Here is a 13,514-nt window from a genome sequence, read left to right as displayed (position 1 = left end):
GACATTGAGGCTCTTTCTGGTTGTTTTTTGCCTTTAGCTGTCTGGTCTCCGGACATTAGTACAAACTATTCAGAGTACAGACTGAAGGAATCCCTATGTCCTAGTTATCCATATGGTCTGTACAGCTTAATCCCAGTTAGGACTTATGATCTACAACTTTATCAACTGCTAACACCCTTCACTTCAGAGCAAAAGTAGTCCAGGGAACAGAATGCAAGTGGCCTCTTGCCACTTGTACCCGTTACATGAGCCGGCATTTCACTTCAAGTGATTTGCCCAGAATCCGGAGATGGGCAAGACTCAAATTGTACATTAATTCCTCCTATTTCTTCTTGTTTATCATGTTCATCTTGTAAGGTTACCTTTTGCTTTCTCAAAGACAAAAACTTTGATATTTTACAACGTTGTGCCTTTTTGTATAGCGCGCACCAAAGGCATTGAAGCGGTAGACATGAGTGCCAGTCTAATTACACAAGATCACTTTAATTTCTACATGCACTGGTAAATCAAGTGATTTGCCCAGGCTCACAGGATGGTGAGCAGAAGCCGAGATTTGGGCTTGGTTACTCACTTCAAGATAAATGAGAGCGCTGCCCGTGAAGGCCATACGCCAACAAAGGCCCAGTCTAAGGTTCTTGACCAATGAGAGAGCCCTACTTGCCTATGCCCTTAAACTGTCCCTTATTGGCGACAGTTTGAAGTTATTAAGAACTCCAGTAGAGGGACAACACTGTGTAGGACTTGAAGCCAGAAGGGATATTTTTGTGGTGATGCTAGAGGGGTGTTGCAGATAACCCCTACTGCTTAAACAATTTTTGAGTGGGTCGGGACAGCACCCTGCGCTATTAATGTTGGCACAGTCGTCAAGGTGATATAACAATGACCTTTGCCCTCCTGGTATCGCTCCATGCCCCCTTCCTTCGACTTTGCGAATTGTCCAGGTTGAAAGTTTCCTTCGTGTCCTTTATTTGGGTGTGACCTCACTATGCCAGACACTGTGATGTCCAAAGCCCACGCTATGATTTTAGAGTGTCCTGGGGTCTCCTCCCACTTACCAATGGTGTTCCCTCCTTTTCCTTTCTAGCGATCCACATAGGCACAGAGTCTAGAGAAAGAGCCAACTAATTCCAGCCTAAACAACCGAGAGCATGCATTCAAAAAAGCTGATAAGAGCTCCGGACCTGCTGCAGTCAGGGCGGTAGAGGCTCTGGTGATTTAGATGGAAGAATAGTGTGCAGGAGAATCTGGCAACGGTTTCAAATTTCTTCTTCTGAAGCCCCTGTGAACCTCAGAAACATATAGACACATCGCCTGTTTGTCAATGTCTATTTATAAATACATAGAAAGGGGGAAAAAATCTGTCTGTATTTATATGCAAAATTCCATTTAAGTGGAAAACCGGGTGCCCTAATTATATGATATGGCTGTGGGCCCTTACTGTGGAATAACTCACAAAAACTGTCTTGGGTACAGTCAGGCTCGTTTGAACAACCTTAAGCTCAACTCTGGGTAGCTATGGCTTTGAGCAGCAAGGCTTGAATAAAGGAACTTAGTGTAATGCATTTAATAATACCAAACAACGAAATAAGAAAGTCACACAACACCAATTTATAAAAATAGATTATATTTTTATGAATTTGTAGAGTCCTTGATGAGCAAAATCCACAAAAGTGATCCAGAGATACAGATTTTTAAAGGTTTTATCAATGTTTTAATTTAGCCGCAAATAAGCATTGGTCAACAAAATGTTTGGAAATCTTTCAAAAGTTTGTAAACATTAGTTCGGCTACTCCAGCAAGATGATGGTCGGGGGGAGGGGGCAATGGAGTAGAATTGGGCAGGTACATGGCCACCAGAGCATTTTCCAGTCCAGTTCCAAACAACAGCAACTAGCAGCCCGAATGGGTGCAAAAAGTGAGGGGGGAAACCTGCAAAAAGCCTGTTTCCTTACAAGAACGGACTACTTCAACTTCCACATTTCAAGCTGCAGAAGGATGGCAGATCTGGCTCATCCCTAAGACATTATTATAATGCTGTCTGTTATTATCTTAATTTATATAGTGAGAGAAGGAAATGCCTCCCCTGCCTGCAAGACCAAAGATAATTACAAAAAGTTCCCACTGTTTCCCTTAGGAATCTGTCATGATCAAACTCCGCAGAGAGAATGGGCAGGGCAGTAATGAAAATGGACTTGAATAGGACTGCCGCTCAGAAGATTGTGGTATTGACTGAACCATATTAAGTATGTCTGAAGCAATTGGGAAATCAAAAAAGGTCACCATTTTGTGCCAGTGAAGGTTATGCAAACTATGAATGTTCATCATGCTTTTTTTTTTTTTTTTAGGAGCAGAATGAGCAAAAGCAAACAAGGGCAGAAAGCCTAAAATATTCAGATACAAACTTCACTTGAGGAGGTACTATTAAACAAGCATTTGCAATGCAATAGGTCTCGCTTTTACTAGAGTTTGAGGTATTGGCATTGTAAATGACAATGCTTTTTATGTACTTGAAGCAAATCGATTTTTGTGGGAAATGAAGCTAATGGAAAGAGAGGAGAGGATGTGAGGTGTAAAACTGTGCCCTGGTACAGGAGAGGAGATGCTAGAGAGGAGGGTTGGACTTGGAGGTGCAGGATGAAGGGCGAGGAGGGACCGTGGGGGGGAAGCAAACAAGGGTGAGCACATGATGGAGGGAAGTGGAGAGGAAGCACAGAGGGTGAGCACATGATGGAGGGAAGTGGGGAGGAAGCACACATGGGTGAGCACATGATGGAGGGAAGTGGGGAGGAAGCACACATGGGTGAGCACATGACGGTGGAAAGTGGGAGGAAGCACACAGGGTGAGCACATCACTGAGGGAAGTGGGGAGGAGTACACATGGGTGAGCACATCATGGAAGGAAGTGGGGAGGAAGCAAACATGAGTGAGCACATCACGGAGGATAGTGGGGAGGAAGCACTCAGGGTGAGCACATGACGGCGGAAGGTGGGAGGAAGCACACAGGGTGAGCACATCACAGAAGGAAGTGGGGAGGGGTACACATGGGTGAGCACATCATGGAGGGAAGTGGGGAGGAAGCAAACCTGGGTGAGCACATGACAGAGGGAAGTGGGGAGGAAGCACACAGGGTGAGCACATGACGGAGGGAAGTGGGGAGGAAGCACACATGGGTGAGCACATGACGAGGGAACACTGGATCTCACTATCACTCAAACACTGAATCTCACTCCACGTGCCCCATACTGCGTGAGGAGAACAGTGTGTGTGTTGTAAAGCGCACTTACCCCTGCCGCTGGGAAAGAGGCGTTATTGAAAATGGGAAATCTGTAGCTGCGGGTCCAAGTGTTCCTGTCCTGAGCCGGCGAGCCACTCATGGAAGCGCAGGCCACGTTTGGAAGGCAGTGGGCGGTTTCTTAAAATAACAAATACAAAAAAGGGCTAATGCACGTGGACTTGTGTGCGGCGTGTCCAACGGAAAATGCGGCACAGTATTTGTATCAGGGCACACAGGTCAACACATGCTCGCTGGGCCTAAATATTTAAGAGGAGAAAAGAAATCGCCTCACTTTTGAAATTGGAAAAGTGTGACTACATCTGAGGGACTAGCCCAGCGATAGGAGTGGGCCCATAGAAGGATTTTTGCTGCTCCCACTAGGCAAGGCATTACTTGCAGCTCCTTGCCCTTGAAATGGGGCCACATTTGCTTGTTTGCTTTGCTGGTGCCCTCTGGTCTTGGCACATCAGAATCACCCTGGTGGTGCCCGAGCTTCAGCGTGTACAGGAAGGGGCAGTACACATCTTGAAATAGAGGCACACAGGGGTGTGCACCGACCAGCTCCAGATATAAACACTGGGGGCGGTTGCAGGACCAGCAGCAATGCCCCAGAAAACACCAGTGCGCCCGTCACCTCTCTTAAAAACACCCCGTGAGGCGACTAACGACATCCGCTCAGCAGGAGGCGAGGGATGTCTGAATACACCTATCAGCATTTATTTTCTACACACAGTCAACAATTCTGCTGATCTTAGATTGCATCTCACACGGCAAACACAAATTTAATGTAAGAAACAATTTCTTCACTAACCAATAGGCATGTATCCGACAGGATGAAAAAGTCTGAGTGATTGTCTCACTGAGCATGTGCATTTGTCAAGCATAAATAGGCTTAAAATGACCCCAGGCCAGGATAAAAATACATTAGAGCTGACACTGGTTAATGGGTTGCAGAAAGGCGTGATACTGTGAAAATCCAAGTTATCACAGACAAGCATCGAGCAACAACGCTTTACTTTTAAAGTTAAAAGTAAAGCGCAGGTGACGCGATGATACCAAAAGTAAAGATGTTTTTTCTATTTCTTTACTTTTGGTATCATGGCAGCACCCGCACTTTACTCATAACATTAAAAGTAAAGCACAGAACTTCACTTCCCAATAAAGCGAGGCGCCCCTCTGCACCCCCAGAGAGGGTAGCTTCTTCACCTCTCCACTTCCCTGGTCGGATATAGCGCTTGCACTTTCACACTGAGGCAAAGCGCTGCCTGCAGCTTCCCCTCTGTTAACGGTAACAGTATCCGCGCTGCCTGTAACCCGACCATCACAGCTCGACGCCGGGAGGTGACCCGAGCAAGGTACTGGGATTTTCTCAGTGAAAGATGATGTGAAAGTCATTTAACAGGCACCATAAACCAGTGTTTCCAAACTGCATCCCTTGGCACGTGGAAGGGAAGACGCACAGCGGACCTTCTCTGATCGCTTCTGGCCGGAGATTAACCCTGTCCCTCCACCCAGTATCGTATTGTTCTCTTTTCATGTGGCGGGAGGACTAATATTTCATTGATGATGCTGACCTGGGTTTTTAAACAATCAATAGTCTATTTTAACATCTCCTTATGCGAGAGCAGATGTGCCGCCTCCCTCGCGTAGGTTCCTTGTCACAACACGTCATCTGTGAAAGTAGTGTTCATTCACCCTGGTCCCAAATCACTCCCTATTGGGGAGGTAAAGGAGTGGGGCGCGGCACATGCTTCTCTTTGCCCAAGACCACCCATGGCGCTCTAGCAGGGAAGCTGGCAGCCTGGGCTTAGTTTGCATGAACTTTACACCAAAGCAAGAATGCAGCCAATCATCATTTGTACCATTGTTGGTGTTTGTGTAACAGGGAGACGAGGAAATACACGGAGATTGCTTCACCAGGGAAAACAGAAGAGCACAGAAAAATAGAAACTTTTATCACACAATATTTTAAATAATAAATAATTAAACTTGTAATGACGTTTTCAACAAAGACGTTTGCTTCGTCAATAACCTCTTAAACAAGTAAAACAAGCAGCACTGAAAGTGATTGCGAAAGCGATCGCTATTGTAAAAGAAAAAACAAGCCTGAGAGTGGTGCGCGTGAACGCGCCAATATGAGCCATATGTTTTCAATTATCGTGCCCGTGTCTGGGCACGATAATTGAAAACATATGGGCTTTGGTGGACACCAATAGGCCATGGGCGGAGCAATGTGCCCGCCTTTGGCCTATTGCGTGCTCTGTTTAAAAAAAACACACAAACAAAGCCCAATCGCAGAACCCAAAAGGAAAAGCACATGCACGAGTGTGTGCAATTCCAGGGTCCGTTTTCAAACCCTGGACAAAAGGGCTTTCGCCTGCGCGAGCAGTGCTGCGCCCTAGGAACACTAGGATACAGAATTTTTTTTTAATAAACGGGAAAGCATTTATTTAGCAGCAAAGAAATGCTTGCCAGTTTATTTAACATTTGTTTAAACCTCTTTACACAATATCCCTGGCCCACCAAGACTTCCTACTGCCACCCTGCTGGCATCAATGTGGCCCTCGTACACTATAGACCGTATGTTGTGGCCTATGGGCAAATGTTTTCGAGTGCCCATGCTCTGTACTATGGTTATTCTCTGTAAATAATGTGTATTCATGCTATTGGGGCAGTGCTGACTGTCACCTTTGTTGCAGTGAATGACTCAGTGTAGATTTTCTGTATTCCTCAATAATTCCACTGAGGCCCTCATGGCTTAGGCTTGATGTTTTTATTGTTTGGGTTGATATACAATGAACTCAATAAAATGTGTTAGAAAAAAAGTATATTCTCTATCAATTGGACCCTCTGGTAGATATCTAAACGAGCTTTTAAGACTCACTAAGAACTCCAGAATTAAATAACTTAGCCTGTTGACCAGACCGGAGTATGAGTAAATTCTCTAAGGCTAAGATAAGCAATCATCGTATAATATTTCGGTCAATACTCTTGAAGCCAAAAGGCTGACAGTTGTGTCAATGTTGACCATCATGAAGCTATAAACACTCCTGCAATTGATATTTCATATATTACGGAGATGTTTCTCATTCAACACCTTCGGGTCCTCTGTAAAGTGACCTTTAGAATTGTTGTCGTTTTGGTCATGGTGCTGGGTGAAATGTTTTTCGTGGGTGAAATGTAATATTTTAAAGTATATTTGATCTTCTCCTCATATCCAGAACCTCAAGTAACCTTGGAAGTGCCTGTTCAGTCTCGCTTCATATAGGGGGTATCAATAGTTTTGAATGCAAAAAAGTTTTATAGTAGGCTTTTGCTGGAAAATACCCACGTCCAATAAAGAGTGGTTCATGAAGTTAATCCTTTATTTTAAATTATACAAGTTGACGTTCTTGAAAAACGTGCAACTCCCAACAACCTCTTCAATATTTTCCAAGGAGGAGATCTCTCATATTATCCTTTTCAAGGGGTCCATGTGTTTGGATAAACTACTTCCAACACACACATGCTGTGAGTCAACAACCTGATGTTTCTGTGTAAATATGTGCCTTTCCTTCGTCTGATTCGTTGAAGATATCATATGCCTGTCTCATGCACACCCTCTCTCCTGCTGCAAGAGCAACAGCAGTGCTTATTTTGAGACCGCTGCTCTGGCTTCTGCTACAAGACTGGTTCTCAAAGCTTGCATTTCAACCAGTCTACTTTCCCTTCCACACCTAACAAGACATGTTAATAGTTTACATTAGATTTAGAGGTCCCTTGCCAAATTCATTGACCCAGGATAAGAACCTGTTAAACATCTTTTTGCTCGCAGATTTCATTTACCATCTATAAATTAAGACTCGAATCATACATTTGTAAAGAATATATTTCTAGTTCACTTTGTTTGGTTTTTATCTATTTAGAGATTGGGAAAACTCGGTTAACAATACTGCAGAAACTTCAGAGTGTTTTGGGCCTGGGTACATAGACAGGGTGTAGCAACCTACAACACAGAACTTTGCAGAACACACTTGTGGAGAACTTGTCCCACATCCAACACAAATGTGTAGCTTCTAAAGATTGCCTTCGTGTTACGTCCTAAACATGACGACAAAGCTGTGAAGAGAAGCGTCGTGAGCGCATAGCAGACATGGCAAAACCATTCTTAGGCATCTGATCAAATGTGTTAGAGTGGGTCCTTAGTACCATAAGCCATGTCCATTATAAAGGGTTCTTAGTTATGATTTTCACACCAGAGTAACAGTAGACACACTCTGGCCCCATGCAAACCATTTTCATCCTACTTAAGACATTGGCATGAGGCGGTAGAAGTACACAATGCACATCTACAATTTGTGTACATGTCATTTTTAAAGTAGACTCCGGTTTATTTTTGTGGATCCCGAAAAAGCTATACATTTACAAATGCTATAAGATGAAACCTACGAGGTGATATATTTTTCTAAAGCCTTCGTTAATTTACTTCTCTGGCAGACTCTGAAATTCACTATCAGAGAAGTTCTGCAGTGGTAAGAAGAATGAAGAAGCGCATCCAGTTTTAAAGCTGAGCCTCTGGTACATCTAGCACTTAGATGTTGTTAACAGTTGTAAGCACTATAAATGGCGGATGATCACGTTATCAGTGTTTTTAGACTTTCATTTGCTCATAAAACTTAATGCATCAATTCAAACATGGAGAATAAAACACATTGCTTCTGCAGTTTTCTGTTATTTTTACCTTATCTTTAAACTCTCCATTAAAACCAAACTGGTTTTCCGGATTTCCATTTGGGACTTTGTACAATTTTAGCCAGTTAACCGTAGCTTCGAGGTAACCCGGTTTATACTTCCGGACATCATCAATATCTGAAAAAAAATTGTAAGTTATATATAACAGGCATCTAGAAAATATTTTGCACAATATAATATCTTAGAAACGTAACTATTTTATGCCTATCGCATGCGGTATGCGAGAGGGAGGACAGCCATCATGATCTAGCTGGCAGAAGGTGACAATCCCTTTCCCACTCACTTCTCCTTCACACACATGTGCCCTAGGCCAGGGGCAGGGGATAATGCTTTGTGATGTGATAACACTATCAGGAGCCATTTCCCTTTGCTGGGCCTGCAACAAAGGCAGGAAACAGCAGGAGAGATAATAGACAGACTTTATCAAAGAGAAAACAGGACAGGGCAGAAGGCAACATTAAATGGACGGACAATAAGGTCTCTGCGGATAGCTTTAGTGAACTAAAGAACAAAAACACAGTCCTCTGCTCAAAGCTACTTCACTCGGAGTGTTGAAGTATGAGAAAATGCAATTTTTAAAAAAAATCTCGTATAATAACCCGAACGCAGGCTTTTTTTTAAAGTGTTGACAAAAACAATTAATTCACCCCAGGGGTCAAAGGTTCCCAACGTGAATAGCTTTTCTCTCTAACTGCAACACAGGACACGTTTTAATCACACCGAAAAAAGTATCCATCAATAACAAGCATTTACAATGCAATGGTCTCGGCATCATTAAAGGAAGAGCTATTGGCATTGCTCATGACATTTCTTTTTTTTTCTTTAAATCATAAACAAATGACATTGTCATTTACATTGCCAATACACAGCACTCTGCACTCAACAGCACACAGCACTCTGCACTCAACAGCACACAGCACTCTGCACTCAACAGCACACACCGCTCTGCACCTGCACTTACTGCTCTGCACCTGCACTCACTACTCTGCACTCACAACTCTGCATTCTGCACTCACTACTCTGCACTCACAACTCTGCACTCACAACTCTGCACTCACAACTCTGCACTCACAACTCTGCACTCACAACTCTGCACTCAACTCTGCACTCACAACTCTGCACTCACTACTCTGCACTCACTACTCACTACTCTGCACTCACTACTCTGCACTCACTACTCTGCACTCACTACTCTGCACTCACTACTCTGCACTCACTACTCTGCACTCACTACTCACTACTCTGCACTCACTACTCTGCACTCACCACTCTGCACTCACTACTCTGCACTCACTACTCTGCACTCACTACTCTGCACTCACTACTCTGCACTCACTACTCTGCACTCACTACTCACTACTCAGCACTCGCTACTCTGCACTCACTACTCACTACTCACTACTCTGCACTCACTACTCAGCACTCACTACTCACTACTCACTACTCTGCACTCACTACTCTGCACTCACTACTCTGCACTCACTACTCGGCACTCACTACTTTGCACTCACTACTCACTACTCTGCACTCACTACTCACTACTCAGCACTCACTACTCTGCACTCACTACTCAGCACTCACTACTCTGCACTCACTACTCACTACTCTGCACTCACTACTCACTACTCTGCACTCACTACTCTGCACTCACTACTCTGCACTCACTACTCTGCACTCACTACTCTGCACTCACTACTCTGCACTCACTACTCTGCACTCACTACTCACTACTCTGCACTCACTACTCTGCACTCACTACTCTGCACTCACTACTCTGCACTCACTACTCTGCACTCACTACTCACTACTCTGCACTCACTACTCACTACTCTGCACTCACTACTCACTACTCTGCACTCACTACTCACTACTCTGCACTCACTACTCACTACTCTGCACTCACTACTCTGCACTCACTACTCACTACTCAGCACTCACTACTCTGCACTCACTACTCACTACTCACTACTCTGCACTCACTACTCACTACTCACTACTCTGCACTCACTACTCAGCACTCACTACTCACTACTCTGCACTCACTACTCACTACTCTGCACTCACTACTCTGCACTCACTACTCGGCACTCACTACTCGGCACTCACTACTCTGCACTCACTACTCTGCACTCACTACTCTGCACTCACTACTCTCTGCACTCACTACTCTCTGCACTCACTACTCTGCACTCACTACTCTGCACTCACTACTCTGCACTCACTACTCTGCACTCACTACTCTCTGCACTCACTACTCTGCACTCACTACTCTGCACTCACTACTCTGCACTCACTACTCTGCACTCACTACTCGGCACTCACTACTCGGCACTCACTACTCTGCACTCACTACTCACTACTTTGCACTCACTACTCACTACTCTGCACTCACTACTCTGCACTCACTACTTTGCACTCACTACTCAGCACTCACTACTCACTACTCTGCACTCACTACTCACTACTCAGCACTCACTACTCTGCACTCACTACTCAGCACTCACTACTCACTACTCTGCACTCACTACTCACTACTCTGCACTCACTACTCTGCACTCACTACTCACTACTCTGCACTCACTACTCTGCACTCACTACTCTGCACTCAGTACTCTGCACTCACTACTTTGCACTCACTACTCACTACTTTGCACTCACTACTCACTACTTTGCACTCACTACTCACTACTCAGCACTCACTACTCACTACTCTGCACTCACTACTCACTACTCTGCACTCACTACTCACTACTCTGCACTCACTACTCTGCACTCACTACTCTGCACTCACTACTCTGCACTCACTACTCACTACTCTGCACTCACTACTCTGCACTCACTACTCTGCACTCACTACTCTCTGCACTCACTACTCTGCACTCACTACTCACTACTCTGCACTCACTACTCACTACTCTGCACTCACTACTCTGCACTCACCACTCTGCACTCACTACTCTGCACTCACTACTCTGCACTCACTACTCTGCACTCACTACTCTGCACTCACTACTCACTACTCTGCACTCACTACTCTGCATTCACTACTCTGCACTCACTACTCGGCACTCACTACTATGCACTCACTACTTTGCACTCACTACTCACTACTTTGCACTCACTACTCTGCACTCACTACTCACTACTCACTACTCAGCACTCACTACTCACTACTCACTACTCACTACTCACTACTCACTACTCACTACTCTGCACTCACTACTCTGCACTCACTACTCTGCACTCACTACTCTCTGCACTCACTACTCTCTGCACTCACTACTCTGCACTCACTACTCTGCACTCACTACTCTGCACTCACTACTCTCTGCACTCACTACTCACTACTCTGCACTCACTACTCAGCACTCACTACTCTGCACTCACTACTCTGCACTCACTACTCTGCACTCACTACTCTGCACTCACTACTCTGCACTCACTACTCTCTGCACTCACTACTCTGCACTCACTACTCTGCACTCACTACTCTGCACTCACTACTCTGCACTCACTACTCTCTGCACTCACTACTCTGCACTCACTACTCTGCACTCACTACTCTGCACTCACTACTCTGCACTCAACTCACTACTCTGCACTCACTACTCTCTGCACTCACTACTCTCTGCACTCACTACTCTCTGCACTCACTACTCTGCACTCACTACTCTGCACTCACTACTCTGCACTCACTACTCTGCACTCACTACTCTGCACTCACTATTCTGCACTCACTACTCACTACTCTGCACTCACTACTCTGCACTCACTACTCTGCACTCACTACTCTGCACTCACTACTCACTACTCTGCACTCACTACTCTGCACTCACTACTCTGCACTCACTACTCTGCACTCACTACTCTGCACTCACTACACTCACTACTCTGCACTCACTACTCTGCACTCACTACTCTGCACTCACTACTCACTACTCTGCACTCACTACTCTCTGCACTCACTACTCTCTGCACTCACTACTCTCTGCACTCACTACTCTGCACTCACTACTCTGCACTCACTACTCTGCACTCACTACTCTGCACTCACTACCCTGCACACTCACTACTCTGCACACTCACTACCCTGCACACTCACTACTACGCTGGGCAACTCCAGAAATATTTTTCTCAAGCAACCGGACAACCACGCAGACTATACCGCACAGAAGATAAACTATGAAATATGGTTCAAAACTGTATTAAATGTCTAGGAATAAATACGATTGCTCAGTTCTCACTCAGGCTTCTTCTGTTGGTTTGCGGCGGCCAGCTGACAGCATCTGCATCACTTGATGTGAAGTTCACTCACACAAGCAGGACTGACAAACAGCCACAGTGAAACAGCGTTTTGTGACTCCTTTCAGAAATAATTGCTTCTCGTGGGTGTGAATCTCTGCACGTATGGTGCTATGCCTAACACGATCAAAAAATAAACCAAGCCGTAAGCGTGCACACTCCCGAACTTCCGGTTTCGGGATGTGCAAGCTCACGGCTGTCGTGGGGCGGGACTTCCGTCTTTGCGAGAAGCCCGCGCCCATGGAGTGGATGGCCCAGAGACTGGTGGCAGCAGAAATCAGGAGTGGCGGCTGATGCGGTAAGTGGGGCTTGGGGGGCTTGGCACGTGTGTGTGTGTGTGTGTGTCTGCGCGCGTGTGTCTGCACGTGTGTGGGTGTGTCTGCGTGTGTGTGTGTGAGAGACTGCGCGTGCGTGTGTGTGTGTGCCTGCCTTCGGCCGGCCTGCATAAGCGCGTTCACAGACCCTGGTCGGCGCGTTCACAGCTCTAGGTCCCTTCAGAGCGAACTCCATGACAATAGGTCTCGATGCCGAGACCTAAAAAATGACTGATGTTTTTGTAGTCCAATAGGTAGGCGAGATGGTTATGGGGGACGGTGTGACCACACTGAGAATGAATTTTTAATATTTCTTTCCCCAGTTTCCTCAATAAAAAATACCTGCGTATAGATAGATTAAAAAACATCCACACTCTCATCCCTGTGTTAAATAACTGATACAAAGTCGAGTTTTACACTTTATTCACGACATACTCAATTCAATTCATTAAGCTTTATTCGGCACATATAAAATAACCATAAAAGCACAAGGATAAAAAACATGATCATAACAAATACATCAATATCTAAAAAAGATTTACAAACAGTGTTACAGACATAGTTCATTAAAAACACATGCTTTTCCTGGCATTAACACAATGATTTAAAAACGTGGCTGTATAAAACCAGATATCAGCCGATTTCAGATTAAAGATTAAAATCATTGCCTGATCAACTGTACGCACACCATATTTAATAAACATCGGTTTCAGAAATGCAGTGCGTACATTTTAGTACAGTTTACAAAACAATAGAAAGTGCAAAGTGCTTTGAGTAGAGACGCCATCACATAAACATGGCCCCGACGGATGTTTCTTAATGGAAGGGAGAGCCACCAGACGGTGTGCCAAACCAAATCTAAGTCTGGTAAGTACAAACTTGTGAGATGGCCTG

The 13,514-nt window shown here is 44.9% G+C and overlaps 1 protein-coding gene across 1 annotated transcript in view; it reads right to left on the bottom strand.

The window, feature by feature from the left end:
• Window positions 1-13,514, bottom strand: part of PPA2 (inorganic pyrophosphatase 2) — a 560,296-nt gene that overhangs the window by 156,797 nt on the left and 389,985 nt on the right. Inside the window, exon 8 of the mRNA XM_086962038.1 lies at window positions 7,994-8,121. Coding sequence (XP_086818164.1) covers window positions 7,994-8,121 — 128 coding nt within the window. The remainder of the gene's footprint in view (window positions 1-7,993; window positions 8,122-13,514) is intronic.

The sequence above is a fragment of the Lissotriton vulgaris genome, chromosome 3_1, assembly GCF_964263255.1.
Source record: "Lissotriton vulgaris chromosome 3_1, aLisVul1.2, whole genome shotgun sequence".
NCBI lineage: Eukaryota > Metazoa > Chordata > Amphibia > Caudata > Salamandridae > Lissotriton > Lissotriton vulgaris.
This window is presented reverse-complemented; position numbering and strand designations above follow the sequence as displayed.